The 26,262-nt window shown below is 36.2% G+C and overlaps 1 protein-coding gene across 1 annotated transcript; it reads right to left on the bottom strand.

Moving 5' to 3' along the window:
* Window positions 1–1,011: 1,011 nt before the first annotated feature.
* On the bottom strand, window positions 1,012–25,864 carry LOC123559954 (porphobilinogen deaminase-like). Its single transcript, XM_053552198.1, has 10 exons — window positions 25,747–25,864; window positions 25,215–25,264; window positions 24,704–24,837; window positions 19,362–19,439; window positions 18,919–18,994; window positions 18,063–18,176; window positions 16,884–17,042; window positions 12,223–12,276; window positions 9,659–9,754; window positions 1,012–8,859 (listed from the first exon to the last, which is right to left on the bottom strand). The coding sequence occupies exons 1-10, from the start codon at window positions 25,847–25,849 to the stop codon at window positions 8,644–8,646; spliced, it is 1,080 nt and encodes a 359-aa protein (XP_053408173.1). The 5' UTR covers window positions 25,850–25,864; the 3' UTR covers window positions 1,012–8,643.
* Between the last annotated feature and the right edge of the window lie 398 nt (window positions 25,865–26,262).

Genomic DNA, 26,262 nt, shown 5'->3' with positions numbered 1-26,262 from the left:
ATGCACTTCGCGGAAGCCCAACCGGCTATATTTTGTGAGGATCTTGAATAACATGAATACTCTTGTTTCGCTCGTCTGACCTTAATCTTACTCTCGATAACCTGGTATCTAATTTGGCCTAGATTTCATAGAGACAAACATTGACCTAGATTCCATACAGAAAAACAATCCGACATAAAGTTGAAAAAGTTTCTCTTTGATTTGATGTAATGCCCTAATTCTTTCCGAAGTTACAACTTTATCCTAGATTTTAAACAGACAATTATTCCAACCAAGGCTCGTGAAGATCAGGTAGAAAATGTGGCCATTTCAGTGTTAAAAATATGTTTTCATGATTTGACGTAGCGACCTAATTTTGACCTTTGAACTTGACCTAGATTTCAATGTACAAAACATTTGAAAGTTTTAAAAAGATCAAACCGAAAAAGTGGTCTTTAGAGTGTTAACAAGGTATTTCCCCGATTTGACCTAGTGACCTAGTTTCTTACCTCATTTAACCTAGTTTTAAACTCCACCTAGATTTTAATCAGGCAAACACTCTTACAAAGATTAAAGATGATCAAATCGAAAATGTGTCCTTTAGAGCGATTTCTATGATTTGACCTAGTTTTTGACCTCGGATTTCATAAAGACATTCTGACAATGTTTTATAAGCACATATAAATTCATAAAACAATGGTGTAAGAAATGGACCTTGTGTCACTAGATGGAGTAACTATTTTAGGTTTCAATCAAAACAGATATAGTGTAAGTATAACCTGAAATTCTTAGTAAAAACGGGGCATAACTCATGGAATATTAGGGTGGGAGTTACGACCGTTGTGCCATATCATATGGGCAATGATGCAAAATTAAAATTTTAAGTTTGATGCAAATCTATCAAGTAATAAAAGCGGAAGTATGTCAAAACTTCAACCAAGGTGCAGACGCCAATGCCTGGATCAGAAAACAACTCTCAATATAAGTTGTAAAGTCAAGTTAAAAATGTTGAAAAAGTCGCAAAAGAATAGACAATGGACTTGCAGATATATATTTATTTCCAATTCACATAAAACTTCTCTGATTAACAAACTGACAAGTCAAGTGTACTAACCTTGCCTGTCTTGTAACATAAACAACATTGGATTTTTTTTTATATAAATAGCATACACAATTTTTGCATAGGAAAAGCTACTTGCAATATATTTCAATGTATGATGACAAACATTACACTAATAAAGCAAACAAACATACAAACTTGTTTTAATTAGTTACTAAGAAAACTTCCCTACGCACTGTACATGTTTTTAAAATACTGTTTTGCATATTCATGAATTTTCAAAAATGAAGCGGGGACATAAAATGCATAATGAAATAAATATGATATTAGAATTTGTTAAAACATGGAAATATCATTCATAACACGTTTTAAACAGTTTCCAGAAAAAATACAAAATCTAATAATGAACATATTTTTACTAATTTTGATTATACTTGTAATATGGTAACAAATGTTGCATTATAATATTTCATTTTAAAAAGATGCCTTGTCCTAAAATTATTAACGTAATGAAACAACAAGAAACTGCAATGAATTTTGGTAATTATATATTACTGTCATGATTCCTATGTTTTGGGTGACAATATTTTGATTATGTAATGACGGGCAGTTAACCTTGCCAGTATTCCTGGATTCTGTACCAGTACTAACCTGTTCTCCGCAAGTAACTGCCAACTTCCCATCATGATTCAGAGGTGGAGGATGAAGGATTTCAGATACAATGTCTTTTATCAAATTGCCAAGTAGAACATACCCCTCACCTATCTACACAGAACAAATGTAAGTTAAGGATTAAAGACGTTGGGAAAAACAGTAGCAAAATGATCGTGCACTGATTATATAGTTTCTACATCCAACTATCATTACCCGTACTACATATTTACTTCTGATTTATGGCACTTTACACTGATATAGACACAGACGTAATACACTTTTAAGTCTATGTCGGTTTATAAATTATTTATTTATTTATTTTGTTGGGTTTAATGTCACACCGACAAAATTCTAGGTCATATGGCGACTTTCCAGCTTTGATGGTGGAGGAAGATCCCAGGTGCCCCTCCGTGCATTATTTCATCACAAGCGGGCACCTGGGTAAAACCACCGACCTTTCGTAAGCCAGTTGGATGGCTTCCTCTCAAGAATTCAATGCCCCGAGTGAGGCTTGAACCCAAATCGATGAAGGGCAAGTATTTGAAGTCAGCGACCTTAACCACTCGGCCACGGAGGTCCCACAATCTAGCTTAAACAAATTAGTATAAACTAAAAGCACTATACATGTATAAGCGTTGCTGCGAGGGCTTTGTGACCAGCCCGGATCAAGATCAGTATACATGTACATGATCCATACATTTCATTTTCAGCACTTGTCAGTAACTGAAAAGCAAATAGCATGGATCCAGATTCAACTGCAAGGATTTGCAGGCTGATCTGGATCCATACTGGTCTCAAAACTCTATTGCTTCCGCACAGCTGTGATTGTAACTTCTATGTCCAATAACAAGGACAGGTTGGTATTGCTTAATGTTCTGGTTTGTTTCTTCTTGTAAAAAAACCCACAAAAATAACACATTTAAACAACAGTCTGAAATGTGAATTCAAAAGAAGGATCAGACAGGTTTCACTTAAAACACAAAAATCCATACATAAATGGAAATTGGCACACAGATAACAATAAAACAATGTTACAAGTTTGATTAAAATAGCAACAGGGAATGGAGAATATGTTTGAAGCATGTATGTACAAATAAAATGCAAGTAAAACTTGGAAATCATTAATTTTCATTCCGATAAAACAGATAGAATGGAATGTTAGAATATTTCAACAACTATATCAACAATATATAAGAATATATAAAATTTGTCTAAGGATACCAAGAAGCTAAGGAAAGACTTGCCTGCCATCCTAATTATCTAATTCTGTAACAACATTGTTCTTGTCACAGCAGCCACTATTAAAAGTTAACATTTAAAAAAGAAAATTACAATGCTGAAAATTATATCATGAAAATTTTTAAAATAGAAGACATGCTCATTGAAAAAAACACTAGCAAACACAATTAGGCAGTTGGAACTTTAACCCTCACCCCCAACCCCACAAAAAACATAAATACACGAGCCCACCATGTGAAAAACCAACATAGTGCATTTGCGACCAGCATGGATCCAGACCAGCCTGCGCATCCACGCAGTCTGGTCAGGATCCATGCTGTTTGCTAACAGTTTCTCTAATTGTAATAGGCTTTGAAAGCAAACAGCATGGATCCTGACCAGACTGTGTGGATGCTCAGGCTGGTCTGGATCCATGCTGGTTGCAAATGCACTATGTTGGTTTTCTCATGGTGCGGCTCAAATAGATGTCTGAGTACGTGATATTAATGTGTAATGGATACGAAAACTTCTAGTAATCTGATGTTAATATACGTAATTAAATGTTGTTATGGTCATGAAAGTTCCTGGCAATTTGACGTCAATGAATGTGATGAAGAATTGTATGGTAATGAACATTCCTAGGAATTCAATATTGAAGTATGTATGGAAAGAAAATTCCTAGGAATTCAATGTTAAAGTATGTATGGAAAGAAAAGTCCTAGGAATTCAATGTTAAAGTATGTATGGAAAGAAAAGTCCTAGGAATTCAATGTTAAAGTATGTATGGAAAGAAAATTCCTAGGAATTTGAAGTTGATGAATGTAATTAAGTGCTGTTGGGAATTTGATGTTGTAATGTATATGTAATTAAGTGTTGTTATGGTAATGAAAATCCCTGTTTATTTGATGTTATAATGCATAAACGCAACTGAAATTCTTAGTAATCTGATGTAGATAATGGTAATGGAAATGAAAATCCCTGTTGTTTTGATGTAAATGCTGAAAGTTGAATAAATAATGCCTGTATTTCTACAAATGGTGGCGAGCTTAACTAAATGACAAATGGAAGAATACACTATTACAAAATTGGGCAAAAATTCTTAAAAGTGTTTAAGTATATGAAAGTTCCCAATAAAAAAGGATTCAAAGACAATTTAGAAATTCACAAATTAAACTCTTGAATTATCAACAATTCTAACACGATCCGATTCATTTTCCTATAAAACAAAGAAGGCTGAAAACAGTGAATTATTTTACAACAAATCACTGTTCTGACATCACAATTATTACCTCATAGCGTCAAATGGCAAAGCGGTGCGCTGGAAAAGAAACCAATTGAAAACGGGCAAATATTTAATAAATGACGTCAAGGATGTACTTAAAAATCCTTGGTAACGTGTTAGAATCGAAATAATATATCTCATTTAGTGATTTGCTCTTGAATAAATCATTTTTCGTCGTTCAGCTGCGCCCTCGTGATATAATTCCTTCACATCTGAACTCCGAACAATGATTTATTCAACGACAAATCACTGGATGAGATATATTATTTCTTAATTAACCGTTAAAAAGGATTTTCTTTGTAAAAAAAAAAAGTAAATATATGTTGACCATTAATGATCTTACATGTTTGAAATCTGAACATAACGCATGCTTGTTGTAAGGACAGATCTAGGGTAGATTATTACAGCTGTATTTTATCTGAGGAAAACCTCTAAATGCATTTTTAAACATTTAAACTTCATTACATATTATATTAAATGAGACTTTCATGTCAAACTAAGTATTACATTCTACGTCCAAGAAAAACTATAGCACCACAATTCAGCATACCAGATACAAATGTTTTATTCTAGAACAAGAGCTGTCTCCGTAGGATGACACATGCCCCCGATGGCACTTTGAATGAATAGTTATGGCCGATGTTCGAGTTTAGGACCTTTGACCTACGGAGCTGGGTCTTGCGCGCAACACATCGTCTTACTGTGTCACACATTCATGCATAGTTATTTTAAAATCCATGCATGAATGACAAAGATATGGACCGGACATGCCCATCAATGCACTATCATGAAAAATGATCTTTAACGTCTAAGTGTGACCTTGACCTTTGACCTACGGAGCTGGGTCTTGCGCGCAACACATCGTCTTACTGTGGTACACATTCATGCCAAGTTATTTGAAAATCCATCCATCGATGACAAAGATATGGACCGGACACGCCCATCAATGCACTATCCTTTAAAGTCTAAGTGTGACCTTGACCTTTGAGCTACGGACCTGGGTCTTGCGCACTGCACGTCATCTTACTGTGGTACACATTCATGCCAAGTTATTTGAAAATCCATCCATCGATGTCAAAGATATCGACCGGACACGCCCATCAATGCACTATCCTTTAACGTCTAAGTGTGATCTTGACCTTTGAGCTACGGACCTGGGTCTTGCGCACTGCACATCGTCTTACTGTGGTACACATTCATGCCAAGTTATTTGAAAATCCATCCATCGATGACAAAGATATGGACCGGACACGAAAATTGCGGACAGACCGACAGACCGACAGACAGACAGACGGTTCAAAAACTATATGCCTCCCTTCGGGGGCATAAAAACACTTGCTGTACTTCTCATAAATACAAAATGCAATTTTACATTTTAAAATTAGGCAGACTTGACTGTACATGCTAAATTGCTCTGTTACACTTATTCCCACTTTTTATTTCCAATTCAAACGCTTTACGGTAGTCATCAGAGTTGCACATGCACCAATTCGGTACACCTGCGGGACATGCTAAATAGTTCCATCCAAACCTCACAGAGCATTCTGGGAAGGACTGCACTGTCATTTTAGTTCTGGAAAGCCTTAACTGAATAATTTTGCAGTTACAAACATTACTGTTTGTACTAAAGTAATAAATAAAGACTGAGAAACAAATTGTATGTAAAAGCTGCAGCCTAAAACCTCTGTATTTTGTGTTCAGTACAGGATATATATGGGCTTTATTCTCAAGTCTGTAGTGGTGCACTGGTCACATGTTCTGGACAGTCCACTGTGTAACAAACAAGGCAAAGTGGTGCATACAATCGAGCACACCAACTTATATTACATTATAAATTATACATCATTTATCATAAATGCAGTGTGGTACATCAGAACCCATCAACATTTGCTACCTCTTTAAACCTACCTAAACTTCTGGCACTATTTCCCCCCCCACCCCTTCAATGCCAATGCAAAAAGCTGCCAAAAACTACCGGTACATGTTCAAACCAGTTCATTTATGTCAGAAAACTTGATATAAATGCAGAAGTTTACTTATAAACTGAAAACTGAGCAACTTATGCACATAAAAGATTTGACTGTCAGAAAACCTAGCCTGCTGAATTATCCAGATATCACAGTTTCCTTACTCTATAATTAATGCCAACTTGTTTTGTATATCTATTCAAAATCCCTCTAAACTATAAGAAATTTAAAGAACTTTGATTCTGCTGTGGTTTCACTGTATTTGGCATAAAATATTGGGAAATACACAGTTTCATCTTAAAAGTAAATAATCAAAATTCTTGAAAAATCTGGCTTTAAAATGCATAAAAAACAACAATTTATCATAAAATATACAAAAAGTTTCAATATAAAACATAAACTTTCAGAAATATTTTGCCATCATTTTCATCATATGCCATTTACTTTAACATTCTGAGAAAATGACTGAACACTCAAAACCAACAAGAAAACTCCAAAGACTGATCAATAATAAGTTACCTATCAACTTTCTTTACTCAAGCAATGCCATGTACCTCAGATAAAAATAGGGTAAAAAGGTATACAATTCATACTTGTCTTACAAACTGCAAACTATAGCTGGGGTTTAAAGGCTCATAATGCCTTTTTAATAACATTGCTGACACATTTTTGTTATAAACATCAAATGTCTATTTCTTGTTCAATCATATTTTCAATGATTGTTTTCTCATGTATTTGCCAAAGGTTTGAATATTGACTGACATGGTAGAAAATACTGTTGAATGCACTGTTTACAATTACCTCCCTTTATGGATCTAACAGTATAATTACATGTGTAGTATTGAAAGCATTGATTTTCTAACTATGTAATTAAATATAACAATGTTAACAGTTATACAACTGAGCCGTGCCATGAGAAAACCAACATAGAGGGTTTGCGACCAGCATGGATCCAGACCAGCCTGCGCATCCGCGCAGTCTGGTCAGGCTCCATGCTGTTCGCTTTTAAAGCCTACTGGAATTGGAGAAACTGTTAGCGAACAGCATGGATCCTGACCAGACTGCGCGGATGCCCAGGCTGGTCTGGATCCATGCTGGTCGCAAACCCACTATGTTGGTTTTCTCATGGCACGGCTCATGTATGTCATCTATTTGGATAGTTGTTTTATTTGTTTCAACATAAAATTGAAAGCCTCATGGAGCTATAAGCACTGTCTAGAAATTTATATTCTTCTAAACAGAATGAATAAATATATACAATTTACTCAATAACTATAATAAGCATATTTACATAAAGTTGAAGGTCAGCACCACAACCACACAAAGTTCAAGTGAAGTACAAAAATAAAGCTGTATTGGAAAGAAATGTAACTTTCATATTTAATTATTGACAAGATCATTTATACGGGACAAACTATGAAATAATGCGCTTTTGGCTGGTTTGTGGAATGTTTTATAAATGAAGTTTAATGATCTGTATTTCAGCCCTCTGATCATGTCTTAGCATGTCATGTTTTATATACTGGCTAAATAAACTACAGATTTTTATTTCTACTGAGGTTAAGATCTTAAATATCATAAATATATTACAATCTCTGTGATATCAACTTTAGTGTCATTTGAATCTAAGGCAACAGAAGCTGTCTGTAAAACACACCTGCCCCTCATGATGGCCATTAAGAAGAAGGTGGATATTATGTAGTTTTGTATACTGGGACCTTGATCTTTGACCTACTGAATCCTCTACAAGGTCATTCACTGACCACAGGCAATAATCCTATGAAACTTTTACATCTGTCAACCAAAATATTCTTTAATTAATGAGCAGAGACCATTTTCAGTGTCAAGGTCAGTATCCCCAAAATAATTTTGTTCATCTACTGACCTCAAGCAAAAATCCTATGAAGTTTAACAACTTTATAGATCAGAGCATTCTTTAGTTGTTGTGAGCAGAAACTGTTTTCAGTCTCAAGGTTACAGTGAACTTGACCTTTAAACTTATAAACCCCAAAAAAATAAGGGCCATATACTGACTACAGGCAATAATCCTATGAAGTTTGAAGACTGAAACTTAAAGCGTTCTTCAGTTACTGAGTGGAAACCATTTTCCATCTCAAGGTCACTGTTGCCTTGACCGTTGGCCTACTGACCCTTAAAACTGTAGGCATCATCTATTGACCACAGGCAATCATCGTATGACTTTGACCATTCTTAGACCATGCATTCTCTAGTTAATGACTGGAAACCAAATGGTCAACAGACTGACCAACAACGAGCAAAACAATAAAGCCCTCTTCTTCAAAGGGTGCATAATAAAACTAAGACTTAAAGTTTAGAATCCTGACAGAACGCATCAGTGCCACTGGCAAATTTCAAACTCAGAAACAACCAATCAGATTTTCAAACAAGACTCTAAACTAAATTTCATAACCTAGAATATGGTAATTTTGATTGGCTAAATTTCATTATGGCACAAGTCTCCTTTATTTTTGCTTTTGTGCTGCCTCTCTTTCTTTTCTTGCCTGTTCCTCTATAACAGCCTTTGCCGTCTGCTCTTTTGCTTCTTTGAGTATAGTTGCTGCTTCTGTTGCTAGGAGACGGTTGGCAAGGTCAATCCCAACAACCTCTGCTGTCTCACACAGTGACAGGTCAATATCACCATGTACGATTGATGAGAAGGTGATGCCATTTGTAGCTTGCTGAAAATACGTGTTTTTATATATTTGAAATAAAAACAATGCAAATTTCAGTTACTAGGATACACAGTATAAGACACTATAATTAAATCTCTGTCATTTTAATTTTAATGCACTATATATAAGTTTTTATTGCTTTGGCTGACAGAAAATCATCTGAAATATGTAAAAAAAAAATCGATATTTAAACAAGAGACTTCTTTTGAAAAAGTGCATGCCTCCCCACACTGCTTCATTTGAATGGAAGTGGTAACTGATATGTAATATCTGGTGAATGTTTGGTCAAATCCATCAATGAACAACAAAGTTACAGACTGGACATGAAATCGAGATGGACATTCAATAAAGGGAGGCAATTCAAAAAGTAAAATGGTAAGAATATGATCCAGGTACAATGCACTTCCTCTAAATGTCCTCTATCAGTGTGTGCAATTTGCGTATATTCTCTATAGTAAATTTAGAGTTATGCCCTGGACAAGAACATTAAAAAAAGGGAGCTAACTCATAAAAGAAGAAGAGTTATGATTCTTGCATACAACACATCATTATGTCATGCTGATCATTGACACAGAGTTTTTTTTGGCATACATACATCTTTCAAGAGTTATCACAGGTGCACAGACAGATAGACCAACAAATACAGCGGCTCCAGGCAGTATACCTCATCCTAAATTTCATTTGTAGGGTTATAATCATTTTGATTTTGTATTTTGAAAATAACTAAGTTCATAATCAATGTCAAATAAAATTGATTTTTCGATTTAAGATGTTAGACATGAGACTGATATGTAAAAACACCTACCTTTTTCTTAGCTGGTTCCCCTGGAAGGTCTCTGGTTATGGAATCAATCACACACTTGGTACCATCTATACTGAACACTCCACCTTTCAAGGTAATCTACAAGAAATGATTTAAACAAAACTGTTAATCTATCTAAACATTAAAGGCCAACATTGCTTTGTTTAAATGTGCTGCGCACGAAGATAATACAAACAGGAACAAGAGGGTAATGATGACCCTGGATCGCTCACCAGAGAAATATGAGCTACATGTTTCAAATGTCAAACTGATGATTTTTAGAAATTTTTTGAAAGATTTTCCGATGTACAACCAAGTAACCCCTGGGGCGGGGCCTATTTTATCCCGGGGGTCATGATTTGAATAATGTTTATAGAAGTCTACTGGGCAATGTTACATATCAAATATCTAAGACCTAGGCCTTCTGGTTTATTTTTAGAAAATTTAAGTTTTCCCTATGTACAATTAAGTAACCCCTGGGGCTGGGTCAGTTTGACCCTGGGGGTCAAGATTTGAACAAATTTTGTAGAGGTCCACTAGGCAATGCTACATGTCAAATATCTAAGCTCTAGGCCTTCTGGTTTGTTTTTAGAAAATTTTGAAGATTTTTCTATGTACAATCAAGTAACCCCATGGGGCGGGGTCATTTTGATCCCGGGGGTCATGATTTAAACAAAGTTTGTAGAGATCCACTAGGCAATGCTACAAGTGAAATATCTAAGCTCTAGGTCGTCTGGTTTATTTTTAGAAAATTTTTGAAGATTTTCCATATGTAAAATCAAGTGACCCCTGGGGCGGGGCCAATTTTACCCCGGGGGTCAAGATTTGAATAAAGTTTGTAGAGGTCCACTAGGCAATGCTACATATCAAATATCTGAACTCTAGGCCTTCTGGTTTGTTTTTAGAGAATTTTGAAGATTTTTCTATGTACAATCAAGTAACCCCATGGGGCGGGGTCAATTGGACCCCATAGGTCATGATTTGAACACATTTTGTAGGAGTCTACTAGGCAATGCTACATGTCAAATATCTAAGATCTAGGCCTTCTAGTTTATTTTTAGAAAGTTTTTGAAGATTTTCCTATGTAAAATCAAGTGACCCCTGGGGCTGGGTCAATTTTGACCCCGGGGGTCATGTTTGAACAAAGTTTGTAAAGGTCCACTAGGCAATGCTACATATCAAATATCTGAACTCTAGGCCTTCTGGTTTGTTTTTAGAGAATTTTGAAGATTTTTCTATGTACAATCAAGTAACCCCATGGGGCGGGGTCAATTGGACCCCAGGGGTCATGATTTGAAAAAAATTTGGTACAGGTCCACTAGGCAATGCTACATGTGAAATATCTAAGCTCTAGGCCTTCTGGTTTATTTTTAGAATTTTTTTTTAAGATTTTCCTATGTAAAATCAAGTGACCCTTTGGGCGGGGTCAATTTTGACCACGGGGGTCATGATTTGAACAAATTTTGTAGAGGTCCACTAGGCAATGCTACATGTCAAATATCTAAGACTAGGCCGTCTGGTTTATTTTTTAAATTTTTTTGAAGATTTTCCTTTAGAAATCTATGCAAAATCAAGTGACCCCTGAGGCGGGGTCAATTTTGACCCCGGGGTCATGATTTGAATAACTTTAGTAGAGGTCCACTAAGCAATGCTACGTGTCAAATATCTAAGCTCTAGGGCTTCTGGTTTTTGAGAAGAAGATTTTTTAAGATTTTCCTATGTAAAATCAAGTGACCCCTGGGGCGGGGTCAATTTTGACCCCTGGGTCATGATTTGAATAACTTTAGTAGAGGTCCACTAGGCAATGCTACGTATCAAATATCTAAGCTCTAGGGCTTCTGGTTTTTGGGAAGAAGATTTTTAAAGATTTTCCTATGTAAAATCAAGTGACCCCCCTGGGGCGGGGTCAATTTTGACCCCGAGGTCACGATTTGAACAAATTTGGTAGAGGTCCACTAGGCAATGCTTCACACCAAATATCTAAGCTCTAGGGATTCTGGTTTTTGAGAAGAAGATTTTTAAAGTTTTTCCTTTCGGTTGCCATGGCAACCAGAGTTCTGCATGGAATTTAATTCTTTGAACAATTATTGTAGAGCTTCACCCAAGGAACATTCCTGTGAAGTTTGGATGAAATTGGCCTAGCGGTTTATGAGATGTTGTTTAAAGTAAAAGTTTACTGACGACGGACAATGGACGCCTGACAGTGAGTGATCCTAATAGATCACCCTGAGCCTTTGGCTCTGGTGAGCTAAAAAGTAAACTTATGCTCCAATGGAGCATGCCTCGCTGGTAGAAGAACTGATGCACTTTTGTAAATCGGAGATTAACCATATCTTTTACTTAACCCTTACCATGCTAAATTTCTATAGTGGACTGGTCCATCGTTCAATCTGGGTAATACCATTTATCATTTGAAGGGGTGGTTAAAATTTAACGACTGAATAGCGAACAGTGTAGACCATGATCAGCCTGCATGGATGTGCAGGCTGATCTTGGTCTGCACTGGTCGCAAAGGCAGAATCACTTGCCACCAGCAGGCTAAAGGTTAATCAAGTAAGAAAACTTACCTGTGAGTCTGTAAGAGTTGAATGAACACAAACAGGAACACTACAGCCGCCTTCCTACAATAAAACAAAAACAAAAACTTAGTAATTCTCTATTCATTGTTTCATGTCTAACTAAAAATATAATTACATCTATGATGCAGTGATGCAGCAGTAAATGCTTGTATTTCCATAATGAACTTGTCCATCTTCCAATTTGGAAAGTACCATTGACTGTTAAAATGGGTGCTTACCAAATAGATACTGGCTGAATAGCGAACAGGGCAGATCTTGATCAGACTGCACTGATGTGCAGGCTGATCATGATCTACGCTGGTCACAAAGGCAGAATCAATCATGTCCAGCATGGTAAGGGTTAGTCCTGTTATTTCTAACACATTCTAACACCATCCGATTTTTTTCTCAATTAAACAAACAAGAGGGCCATGAAGGCCCTGTATGGCTGAACTGATCTATTGACCTAAAGATCATCAAGATTAACATTCTGACCAAGTTTCATTAAGATATGGTCATAAATGTGGCCTCTAAAGTGTTAACTAGCTATTCCTTTGATTTGACCCCGTGACCTAGTTTTTGACCTGACATGACCCAGATTCGAACTTGTCCTAAAGATCATCAAGTTTAACATTCTGACTAAGTTTCATGAAGATACAATCATAAATATGGCCTCTAGAGTGTTAACAAGCTTTTCCTTTGATCTGACCTGGTGACCTAGTTTTTGTCCCCACCTAACCCAAATTTAAACTTGAGCTATAGGTCATCAAGATTAACACTTTGACCAAGTTTCATTAAGATATGGTCATAAATTCCTTTGATTTGACCGGGTGACCTAGTTTTTGATCCTACATGACCCAGATTCAAACTGGACCTTAAGATCATCAATGTTAACATTCTGACCGAGTTTCATGAAAAAACAGTCATAAATGCTGCCTCTACAGTGTTAACAAGCTTTTCCTTTGATTTGACCTGGTGACCTAGTTTTTGATCCCAGATAACCCAATATCGAACTCGTCCAAGATTTTATTAAGGGTAACATTCTGACCAAGTTTCATTAAGATTGGGCCAAAAATGTGACCTCTAGAGTGTTAACAAGCTTTTCCTTTGATTTGACCTGGTGACCTAGTTTTTGACCCCAGATGACCCAATATCAAAATCGTCCAAGATTTTATTGAGGGTAACATTCTGACCAAGTTTCATTAAGATTGGGCCAAAATTGTGACCTCTAGAGTGTTAACAAGCTTTTCCTTTGATTTGACCTGGTGACCTAGTTTTTGACCTGACATGACCCAGATTCGAACTTGTCCTAAAGATCATCAAGTTTAACATTCTGACTTAGTTTCATGAAGATACAATCATAAATATGGCCTCTAGACTGTTAACAAGCTTTTCCTTTGATCTGACCTGGTGACCTAGTTTTTGATCCCTGATAACCCAATATCGAACTGGTCCAAGATTTTATTAAGGGTAACATTCTGACCAAGTTTCATTAAGATTGGGCCAAAAATGTGACCTCTAGAGTGTTAACAAGCTTTTCCTTTGATTTGACCTGGTGACCTAGTTTTTGACCCCAGATGACCCAATGTCAAATTCATCCAAGATTTTATTGAGGGTAACATTCTGACCAAGTTTCATTAAGATTGGGCCAAAATTGTGACCTCTAGAGTGTTAACAAGCTTTTCCTTTGATTTGACCTGGTGACCTAGTTTTTGATCCCAGATGACCCAATATCGAACTTGTCTAAGATTTTATTGAGGGTAACATTCTGACCAAGTTTCATTAAGATTGTGCCAAAAATGTGACCTCTACAGTGTTAACAGTCAAACTGTTGACGACGGACGGACAGACGATGGACACAGGGCGATCACAAAAGCTCACCTTTGAGCACTTCCTGCTCAGGTGAGCTAACAAGAGGACCATGATGGTCCTGAATCGCTCACCTCTTCCCACATGATCCAGTTTTGAGTATGACGTCGTTTTTTCTATTATTTGACATAGTGACCTAGTTTTTGAGCTCATGTGACCCAGTTTTGAACTTGACCTAGATATTATAAAGATAAAAATTCTGACCAATTTTCATGAAGATCCATTGAAAAATATGGTCTCTAGAGAGGTCACAAGGTTTTTCTATTATTTGACCTACTGACCTAGTTTTTTAAGGCACGTGACCCAGTTTCAAACTTGACCTAGATATCATCAAGGTGAACATTCGGACCAATTTTCATGAAGATCCATTCAAGGGTATGGCCTCTAGAGAGGTCACAAGGTTTTTCTATTTCAAGACCTACTGACCTAGTTTTTGATCGCAGTTGACCCAGTTTCAAACTTGACCTAGATATCATCAAGATAAACATTCAGACCAACTTTCATACAGATCCCATGAAAAATATGGCCTTTAGAGAGGTCACAACGTTTTTTCATTATTTGACCTACTGACCTACTTTTTGAAGGCACGTGACCCACTTTCGAACTTGACTTGGATATCATCAAGGTGAACATTCTGACCAATTTTTATGAATATACATTCACATATATGGCCTCTAGAGAGGTCACAAGGTTTTTCTATTTTTAGACCTACTGACCTAGTTTTTGACCGCACATGACCCTGTTTCGAATTTGACCTAGATATCATCAAGATGAAAATTCAGACCAACTTTCATGAAGATCCATTGAAAAATATGGCCTTTAGAGAGGTCACAAGTTTTTTCTATTTTTAGACCTACTGACCTAGTTTTTGACGGCACGTGACCCACTTTCAAATTTGACCTAGATATCATCAAGATGAACATTCAGACCAACTTTCATACAGATCCCATGGAAAATATGGCCTCTAGTTAGGTCACAAGGTTTCTCTATTATTTGACCTGCTGACCTAGTTTTTGATGGCACGTGACCCACTTTCGAACTTCACTTAGATATCATCAAGGTGAACATAATGACAAATTTTCATGAAGATTTCATGAAATATATGGCCTCTAGAGAGGTCACAAGGTTTTTCTATTTTTAGACCTACTGACCTAGTTTTTGACCGCATGTGACCCAGTTTCGAACTTGACCTAGATATCATCAGGATGACCATTCAGACCAACTTTCACACAGATCCCATGAAAATTATGGCCTTTAGAGAGGTCACAAGGTTTTTCTATTATTTGACCTACTGACCTAGTTTTTGGTGGCACGTGACCCAGTTTCGAACTTGACCTAGATATCATCAAGGTGAACGTTCTGACCAATTTTCATGAAGATCTTGTGAAATATATGGCCTCTAGAAAGGTCACAAGGTTTTTCTATTTTTAGACCTACTGACCTAGTTTTTGATGGCACGTGACCCAGTTTCGAACTTGACCTAGATATCATCAAGGTGAACGTTCTGACCAATTTTCATGAAGATCTTGTGAAATATATGGCCTCTAGAAAGGTCACAAGGTTTTTCTATTTTTAGACCTACTGACCTAGTTTTTGATGGCACGTGACCCAGTTTCGAACTTGACCTAGAAATCATCAAGATGAACATTCAGACCAACTTTCATACAGATCCCATGAAAAATATGGCCTTTAGAGAGGTCACAAGGTTTTTCTATTATTTGACCTACTGACCTAGTTTTTGAAGGCACGTAACCCAGTTTCGAACTTGACCTAGATATCATCAAGGTGAACGTTCTGACCAACTTTCATGAAGATCTTGTGAAATATATGGCCTCTAGAGAGGTCACAAGGTTTTTCTATTTTTAGACCTACTGACCTAGTTTTTGACCGAACGTGACCCAGTTTCGAACCTGACCTAGATATCATCAAGGTGAACATTCTGACCAATTTTCATGAAGATCCATTGAAAATTATGGCCTCTAGAGAGGTCACAAGGTTTTTCTATTTTTAGACCTACTGACCTAGTTTTTGACGGCACGTGACCCAGTTTCGAACTTGACCTAGATATCATCAAGATGAACATTCTGACCAACTTTCATAAAGATCCCATGAAAAATGTGACCTCTAGAGTGGTCACAAGCAAAAGTTTACGGACGGACGCACGGACGGACGCACGGACGGACGGACGACGGACACCGCGCGATCACAAAAGCTCACCTTGTCACTTTGTGCTCAGGTGAGCTAAAAATGCTGAAACTGTATGTTATTATGCAACAAATTCACAATTATTACGTCATAGGGTCAAACGTCTGAGCTGCTACCTGGAATTGGAAACCACATAAAACAGGAAAATATCTGCCGGCCATCCTCAAGGATATAGATAATAATCCATGATGTCATGTTCGAATCGTAACAAAATATATCAAACAATGATTTTCTCTCGAATAAAATCATTGTTTCTTCATTAGATGCGTATTATCATTTCACTTGGGCTGTGCCCTCGTGCTATAATTCTTTCGCATCTGATCTCCAAACAATAATTTCATTCTATGACGAATCACTTTTTGGGATAAACAAAGATTTTGTTGGTTACTTAATAATTTTTTTCTTTATGGGGCTGGACTCGGGGTTGGTACTATAAGGTCCAGAAAAAACAGTATAACCGAAGAAAATACATGATCAGCACGAAACTCCCAACAATATGTACATATGTTGATCTATATAATTTAAACAGACAGATGAACAGTTTAAACACTTCTTCGACACCAGGCCCATAAAAGGTAAGATTGAGAATAACTTACAAGCTGTTTTAAGAAGGCACGTTCTGCTATACAACTGACAGCAGTGTCCTGGTCATGAATGGCAGATAATAAGGACAGTGTTTTCTCATCACCTGTCCGGCATTCCACGGCCATCGCACCTTGACTCACAGCATACATACACTCTGACGGATCCAACACCTGCAAAAAATACAGAATATACCCAAATGTTTCAGTCTTAGAATCACAGAAACAGAAGAAATTCTTAGATAATGCCACATTTGTAGACCAAAAATTCCTGTATGAGTTTCTATTTCTTCTGTTCTCAATGTATGAGTAACATACATGTACTTTGAGTTCACAAGTCCAGTGTGGCAACATATATCAGTAATATCATTACACTATTTGACAGATCTAAATGGCACATCATATATATATATTCTCCTACCTTAGTAAATGTTCATGCCTCTAAAAAATTTCAGAAAAACAGCCCAACTGAGGCAGTAGCCACCATAAGCTGATGTGTAACCTTGTAACTGTCAAGTCTGCATAGGTTTATCTGATATTTTAGCTAACCTGCAAACAGCTCTAATTGCAAGCTGTTTAATTCAAGTGAAAACTAGAGCTATCACAAGGTGATCAATACAAAGAGTAAAATGTTATCATCTTGACTTCTGACCTTTAAAAATGACCCTGACCTTGAACCTTGAGACCTGGGTTGTGAACTCTACAGGTCATCTTGATGAGGTTAGCAACTGTTGATAATCCTTTTAGTGATTAAGAAGATATGGAGAAGACACAAGTTGAGCTATTTGACCTTTGACCTTCATGTGAGATATTCATTTTGATCCTAGATTATGTGCTCTGCATGTCTCTGACCTTGATGAAGTAATTTTTTTTATACTATTTTTACAAAAATCTTCCACTTGCTTAAGAAGACAGGAAGCAGACATAAAGGTCAGCTATTTACTTTTGATCTCCAAGTGTGACCTTGACCTTGGACCAAGTGACCTGGGTTGTTCACTCTTAACATGGTTTTGACGAGGTTAACAACTAATGCTGGTTTTATGAAAATCTCCAAAGTCAAAGTCGTTCACATTGCACAGAATGGACATGAATTATGAACGGACGGATAGACATGCACGAGTCTAATATAGCCGCTTTATGCTTTGTAATTGGTGGTATTATGACAATATTGATCAAATTATTCCTATAATTTACCTGTGCTACCCTGTCATCCCATCCCATTCTACGAAGACCTGCCTCTGCCAGCACTATTGCGTCATATTTAGTGTCATCATCTAACTTCTTGAATCTAGTGTTCAGATTTCCTCGCTTATTATATGTTAAGGCTTATCATTTTTTTGAAATTATAATTGAACATTTTTTTAATGTCAGCTTTAAAATTCAAATGTTGTGCAATACCAGTAATGTGATATTACAGTCAAACTTTGTTAACTCGAACTCTACGGGACCAGCAAAATTTGTTTGAGTGATCGGTTATTCGAGTTATCGAACAAAATTCATTATACAGGGATTTTCCAGGACCTGACAACAAGTTCGAGAGAAGGGTCGTGTATGAATTATCCGAATTCAAGTTAACAAAGGTTGACTGTACGTTCTTATTTCAAAACTATGTTAAAAGTGCAGTGGAATCCTAAATGTCAATATTTTTCTATAAATTTCACATCGAATGTGTGACATCTTTTCTCGTATCATTTCAAAGGGCCCTGTCAAGTAAAATAATTTATTTTCATGTTGTTTTTTTTTTTCAGGCTAAAGAACAAAACCATATCATTTTGAGTGTAAATGAGTATGAATTAACAGATTATTTATTAACAGCTTTGCACTGAGAATCATATAGATATTTACAGTAATATGAAACTTGGTCATGCAATATCTCAACTTCAAATCTCATGCTTAATACTGGTACAAATCTAGTAATCTATGAAACTTTCTAGAGCATTTTGTCTTTCTGGACTCTAACATAATAGCTGCTGGAGATTAATTCATCTTTCTATGCTGTAACATAACAATTGCTAGAGAATAATTATCTTTTACTTTTCAGGAAGGATACAATGCTTTCGAATTTGAAGGTTGGAAATTTTCGCTGGAGTTGTGCAGCTCTTCTCAGAGAACTTGTTCCAATAACACTGAAATATATGACAAACTGGGAAATATAAAAATCAAACAAAATCTAAATATAATACCATACACTGAGATGAAACTCTTAATTCCATATCCTCTAGATTTGATACAAAATTTCAAATAAAGCCAAAATTTTTTTTTATCAAAGCAGATGCCCCGAGTACCTTATTCTGCGGTCTATGCTTGTAAACAATACAGCTGCAGGTTTTGGTAATGTTGCTTAAATTTCAATAATTATAGTCAGTCAGTTTACTTAACTAACGTATTTAAGAACGTAGTTTCTCTGTACAAAACAAATGAGCTATTTACATTAAATTTTAAGTCAGCAAAAACATATGATTTTTGAAAAGAATATACAAACTGTTGTTATACCTGCTATCAGGAAGATCCGCTAGTTTCTTTCCTTTGTGTTTTGGGTGCATTACTACGGCATCAAATTCACTGTCCCGCCTAGAAATAAAAGTAACCCTTAGTTACCAAATTTGTCAATGGTGTCAATCCAAAACCCCATAACTGCAGTTTTGCCTCAAAGCAGTTTTTAAAACAAGAGGACCATGATGGTCCTGAATCGCTCACCTCTTCCCACATGACCCAGTTTTGAGTATGACGTCGATTTTTCTATTATCTGACATAGTGACCTAGTTTTTGAGCTCATGTGACCCAGTTTTGAACTTTACCTAGATATTATCAAGATAAAAATTCTGACCAATTTTCATGAAGATCCATTGAAAAATATGGTCTCTAGAGAGGTCACAAGGTTTTTCTATTATTTGACCTATTGATCCAGTTTTCGAAGGTACGTGACCCTGTTTTGAACTTCAAGGTGAACATTCTCACTAATTTTCATGAAAATCTCATGAAAAATATGGCCTCTAGAGAGGTCACAAGGTTTTTCTATTTTTATACCTACTGGCCTAGCTTTTGATCGCACGTGACCCAGTTTCGAAATTGACCTAGATATCATCAAGGTGAACATTCAGATCAATTTTCATGAAGATCCATTGAAAAATATGGCCTCTAGAGAGGTCAAAAGATTTTAATAATTTTAGACCTACTGACCTAGTTTTTGACCGCAGTTGACCCAGTTTCAAATCTGACTAGATATCATCAAGATGAACATTCAGACCAATTTTCATACCGATCCCATGAAAAGTATGGCCTCTAGAGAGGTCACAAGGTTTTTTTATTATTTGACCTACTGACCTAGTTTTTTACGGCATGTGACCCAGTTTCAAATTTGACCTAGATATCATCAAGGTGAACATTCTGACCAATTTTTATGGAGATCCATTCAAAAGTATGGCCTCTAGAGAGGTCACAAGGTTTTTCTATTTTTAGACCTACTGACCTAGTTTTTGACCGCACATGACCCTGTTTCAAACTTGACCTAGATATCATCAAGATGAACATTCAGACCAACTTTCATACAGATCCCATGAAAAATATGGCCTTTAGAGAGGTCACAAGGTTTTTCTATTATTTGACCTACTGACCTAGTTTTTGACGGCACGTGACCCACTTTCGAACTTGACCTAGATATCATCAAGATGAACATTCAGACCAACTTTCATACAGATCCCATGAAAAATATGGCCTCTAGAGAGGTCACAAGGTTTTTCTGTTATTTGACCTACTGACCTAGTTTTTGAAGGCATGTGATCCACTTTCGAACTTGACCTAGATATCATCAAGGTGAACATTCTGACCAATTTTCATGAAGATCTCATGAAATATATGGCCTCTAGAGAGGTCACAAGGTTTTTCTATTTTTAGACCTACTGACCTAGTTTTTAACCGCACGTGACCCAGTTTCGAACTTGACCTAGATATCATCAAGACGAACATTCAGACCAACTTTCATACAGATCCCATGAAAAACATGGCCTTTAGAGAGGTCACAAGGTTTTTCTATTATTTGACCTACTGACCTAGTTTTTTAAGGCACGTGACCAAGTTTCGAACTTGACCTAAATATCATCAAGGTGAACGTTCTGACCAATTTTCATGAAGATCTTGTGAAATATATGGCCTCTAGAGAGGTCACAAGGTTTTTCTATTTTTAGACCTACTGACCTAGTTTTTGAAGGCACGTGATCCAGTTTCGAACCTGACCTAGATATCATCAAGGTGAACGTTCTGACCATTTTTCATGAAGATCTTGTGAAATATATGGCCTCTAGAGAGGTCACAAGGTTTTTCTATTTTTAGACCTACTGACCTAGTTTTTGATGCCACGTGACCCAGTTTCAAACTTGACCTAGATATCATCAAGGTGAACATTCTGACCAATTTTCATGAAGATCTTGTGAAATATATGACCTCTAGAGAGGTCACAAGGTTTTTCTATTTTTAGACCTACTGACCTAGTTTTTGATGGCACGTGACCCAGTTTCGAACTTGACCTAGATATCATCAAGGTGAACGTTCTGACCAATTTTCATGAAGATCTTGTGAAATATATGGCCTCTAGAGAGGTCACAAGGTTTTTCTATTTTTAGACCTACTGACCTAGTTTTTGATGGCACGTGACCCAGTTTCGAACTTGACCTAGATATCATCAAGGTGAACGTTCTGACCAATTTTCATGAAGATCTTGTGAAATATATGGCCTCTAGAGAGGTCACAAGGTTTTTCTATTTTTAGACCTACTGACCTAGTTTTTGATGGCACGTGACCCAGTTTCGAACTTGACCTAGATATCATCAAGATGAACATTCTGACCAACTTTCATAAAGATCCCATGAAAAATGTGACCTCTAGAGTGGTCACAAGCAAAAGTTTACGGACGCACGGACGACGGACACCACGCGATCACAAAAGCTCACCTTGTCACTTTGTGACAGGTGAGCTAAAAAAACAATATCTGCAAAATTTCCTGCTCATTTCTGTCTAGTCAATGTCTCAGCAGCCAATCGTATTACTTCCACTGTGTCAAATAGGCAAAAACTACATCTGTTTAAGTCTTACAAGAAGGTGCACTTATAGGGTTTACACTTTGAGTTTGCAGTTAAGGGTTTAAGCACATGAAAAGAAACAGTATTGTTGTTTTAACATATCAAAAACTACTAAACAAGCAAATGAATAGGAACCGCAATTTCTTAAACTGCCAGAAAAACAAGAGCTGTCGGAGGACAGCAACGCTCGACTATTCAACAGCCTTGTCAATTGAATGAATACAAAAGTTGAAAAAGGGGCATAACAGGGTTTTCCCTCGGGTTTTTTATTTGGGAGTCCATGGACTCCCATGGCTGCTAATTTAAGGGTCCCTAATAATTTTTGGGGGTCCACAAATTATTGATCTTGAAAATGGACATTATTACTAAAAAAAATTTATCCTAAAACCGAATGAACTTGTATCTTTTTAATTTAGATAGCAGCTGATTCAGTATTTCGGAATGGTATCTTTCAAAATGGCATGAGCTTCTCAATCCAGACTGATAACAAAAGGTGTGACAGTCTTTTTGTTATGATCAAATAGCCAGTAATTACCGGCAATTAAGTGTCAACTCGTGTCAATTATGTTGTTCACAGTTTGATCTTAGTTAAAGATAATACTCGATCCTTAATTAGTATCATAATTTTTGTGATTTATTAATATTTTTTCATCAAAATACTTTAAATTTATATGAAATTAATTTTGTTTAATAGAAAAATAAACCATTCGATCTTTTACGGAACGTAACGGCAATCTTAGATTTTAGCGGCGTCAGTTAGCGCGGAGAGTAGTTTCCCTTTACCAAAATGGCGAACATCGATAACAAAACTTGTTTTGAAGTTGGAAAATCGTCTATACCTGTGTATAATGAGCACCCACGATTCGGGGATGGTCCCGGTGGTAAAAAAACTGCGCATTTTACATGGGTATCTGCGCAAAGGAAGCTTCAGTGCAAAGGAGTTTCGTGACCGATTTTGCGGGTCCAGTGGACGCAGAGGCACTACAAAATGCGAGTCCAAAGCAGTCAAAGCGCGTCAGGGACGCAGAAAACCTGCGTCCGGGAAAACCCTGGGCATAACTTTGTAAAATGCAAAGTAGAGGTATTGAACCTCTGTACTGCATGTCATATCATGACAGTGAACAAGTGTGTGAAGTTTCAATCCTTTCCAATTTGTGGATACTGAGATACCAGCTTACATACAAAAACTTAACAAAAAACTGCTAAGTCAAAGGGGCATAATTTTGTAAAAATGCCAAGTAGAGTTATGGGACCTTCACAGTGCATGTTAGATCATGACAGTGAACAAGTGTGTGAAGTTTCAATCCATTCCAATTAGTGGATACTGAGATATCAGATTACATACAAAAATTTAACCAAAAACTGCTAAGTCGAAAAAGGGGCATAATTTTGAAAAAAAAGAGAGTAGAGTTATGGGACTTGCTTAGTGCATGTCAGATCATGATAGTGAACAAGTATGTGGAGTTTCAATCCATTCCCATTAGTAAGTACTGAGATACCAGCTTACATACAAAACCTTAACCAAAAATTTCTAAGTCGAAAAAGGGGCATAATTTTGTAAAAAAGCAAAATAGAGTTATGGAACCTGTGCAATGTAGATCAGTTCATCACAGTGAATAAGTGTGTGAAGTTTCAATCCATTCCCACAAGTGGTTACTGAGTTACCAGCTTACATACAAAACCTTAACCAAAAATTTCTAAGTCGAAAAAGGGGCATAATTTTGTAAAAAAGCAAAATAGAGTTATGGAACCTGTGCAATGTAAGTCAGTTTGTCACAGTGAATAAGTGTGTGAAGTTTCAATCCATTCCCACAAGTGGTTACTGAGATACCAGCTTACATACAAAACCTTAACCAAAATCGGGACGCGGACGCGGACGCAGATGCCGACGCCGACGCATGGGCGAGTGCAATAGCTCACTATTCTATGAATAGTCGAGCTAAAAATTGCATTCAGTTCAGTAAAATCAAAATCTCCTTATGTGTATTGAAGTCATATACTGTAAAAGCGGAAATTTTCACGAGGGTTTAAATTTCACTATAATCGTGAGGCCTTACATACTGTGAAAATTAATCCTCGCGTAAATATTCACCATTACTCCATTAGTATAATTCAAATTCAAGTAGGATACCTTTTTTACATTTGCAAATACTTAACCTTGCGAACATACTCAAAATTTCAAATTCGCAAAATTCATCGTTGCTTTAACAGAGTAAAGAGCGGTTTTGCAGTTATGGTGTTGATAATGTTATTTAAATTATATGATAATAAATATCACAAAAAATTAATAATGTGAAACACACAATTCAAAACTATTTCTATGAACTTTAGTTCCAAAGGCTTCATCGTTGCTATAACAGAGTAAAGAGAGGTTTTGCAGTTATGGTGTTGATAATGTGATATAAATTACATGATAATAAATATCGCAACTTAAAGAAACAATTTATAGCAAATCTAATAATCTGTTACATTGGTGTCAGTTTCACACATAGATATCTAAGTGCTCTTTTTTTTTTTTACACAAAATGACTTTATGTATTTTGGTAAGGTAGAAAGGAATTTTTACTACATTCATTTTAAAAGTAAAAAAACAAGTCATAGATAAAAGAGCTTACAATCCTGGGAAACTATGGCATTAAATATTTGCCATTAATTACATTTACATGGTCATTCAGAAAAAAAAATTTTGGAATAATTTATATGATATATGTGGAAAAAAAAAAAAAAGAGAAAAACTAAAATATTCTATTGCATACATACTTATATACACAACCAATAACTAAGTTTTCTGCAATTCTTGTAGGTAGATCTTTCAGAGAATGGACAACGAAATCAACCTCCCCTTTTTCCAATGCCAACTCTAGCTCTCTTGTGAACAGATCTTTTGCTCCAATCTGGCGAAAGTAAGCAAGGTTTATAGTCATACTGATACCGGTTGAGATACATGTCAATTTTCTGTTTCTAGCAGGTATAATACTGAGTAAGAAATTACTTCAGTTGTTCAATAGCAAACAAAGCATTCTTGTTTTAAAAGTGAGATCACAACATAATTATATATTGGATAAAACTTAAAATCTTTACTGTAAAAATTATTTTGATTCTAATACGTTTTTTTTGTAAAATTCAGATCAAATGTGATAAAACTGGTAGGTTGTCACACTCCTTTGTTTATACACGCGTGGACCAGAAATGCTTATACGTCTAGCAGAATAGTTCAGTTAGAGCCCAAGACATTTAAAACTTCAGTACTGTTAATAACTCAAAATTTTACCTTTGACAAAGCAGAATCCAAAATCTTGTCACCAGTAGTTGCCATGGTAACTAAATAAATACAAGAAAATGGATTTAAAATAGTGAGACTGAACCCACTTAATTATGCTATAATTACCTTAAAGCTACAGTTGAGAGAGATGTTTGAATACCTTCATTAACATAATAAACATTTATTTAATTTCACTGTGACATAAGTTTAGGTCATACAGCAATTTTCCAGCTTTTGATGCTGAAGGTAGACACCAGATGTCCTTTCTTGTATTAGTACAGGCATCTTAGCAGAACCACTGGCTGGCTGATTGAAAGAATTCTTAGCCCAAGGCAACATTTAGAACTGAATGTGCTCAGGGGCAAGAGATTCAAAGTCAGCATCCGTAACCACTGTCCTAAGATTGCAGCTTTTCTCATCTTGTTCTTGCTTTACCACAAAAAGGAAACAATCAATTACTAAACTGTTATATATATACATAATGTAAATCCTATTCATGAACTATCCTATCACATGTACAATGTACTTGTATTTTACTCACTTATTTCAAAATCATGATCTGGTTTCAGCTCCTTCAGCTTGTCTATTATTGTGTTTGTCTGTATCAAAGCCAACTGAAAATATACAAATTGTACAATAAACATGATAAATTACTGGTGACCAAAGTAAGATCTGTGCATTTTTAATAGATATACCTGACTCTTTCTCTCCATAATCATTACTATTAGCATTCATGCAATTCAAAGGTCAATAACTCAAGTAACGATTGTACTGTACTTATCTTTTGCTAGAATAGTTTTATGTGAAGAAAATTATTTAAATTTAGGAAATCCTCATCAAATATATATTAAGTTTGACTAAATATATCAACTATCTGTGCATTTCACAGTGCAAAGGTATCATATATGGCTTGTAGTAACTCAATAGAACCGTTTGAACGGTTACCTGGTTACTTGAAAAACTGAATACAATTTACTGAAAACCTACTTAGACCACTTCACTGTGCCTAGGTATATGTAGCCTATGTTAACCCCTCGATTACAAAAGAAACTGAAGG

Source organism: Mercenaria mercenaria, chromosome 10, assembly GCF_021730395.1.
Source record: "Mercenaria mercenaria strain notata chromosome 10, MADL_Memer_1, whole genome shotgun sequence".
Lineage (NCBI taxonomy): Eukaryota > Metazoa > Mollusca > Bivalvia > Venerida > Veneridae > Mercenaria > Mercenaria mercenaria.
The sequence above is the reverse complement of the archived record's forward strand: the minus strand, read 5'-3'. Positions and strand labels throughout refer to the sequence as shown.

Bases quoted from the DNA above. Each gene is read 5' to 3' on its own strand.
- LOC123559954 (XM_053552198.1), bottom strand. From the start codon at position 25,849: ATGTTTATTGTACAATTTGTATATTTTCAGTTGGCTTTGATACAGACA. The intron at 9,755-12,222 runs GTAAGTTTTCTT...CATTTCTTGTAG, and splicing joins CAACTCTTACAGACTCACAG to ATTACCTTGAAAGGTGGAGT. The intron at 8,860-9,658 runs GTAGGTGTTTTT...ACGTATTTTCAG, and splicing joins GGGAACCAGCTAAGAAAAAG to CAAGCTACAAATGGCATCAC.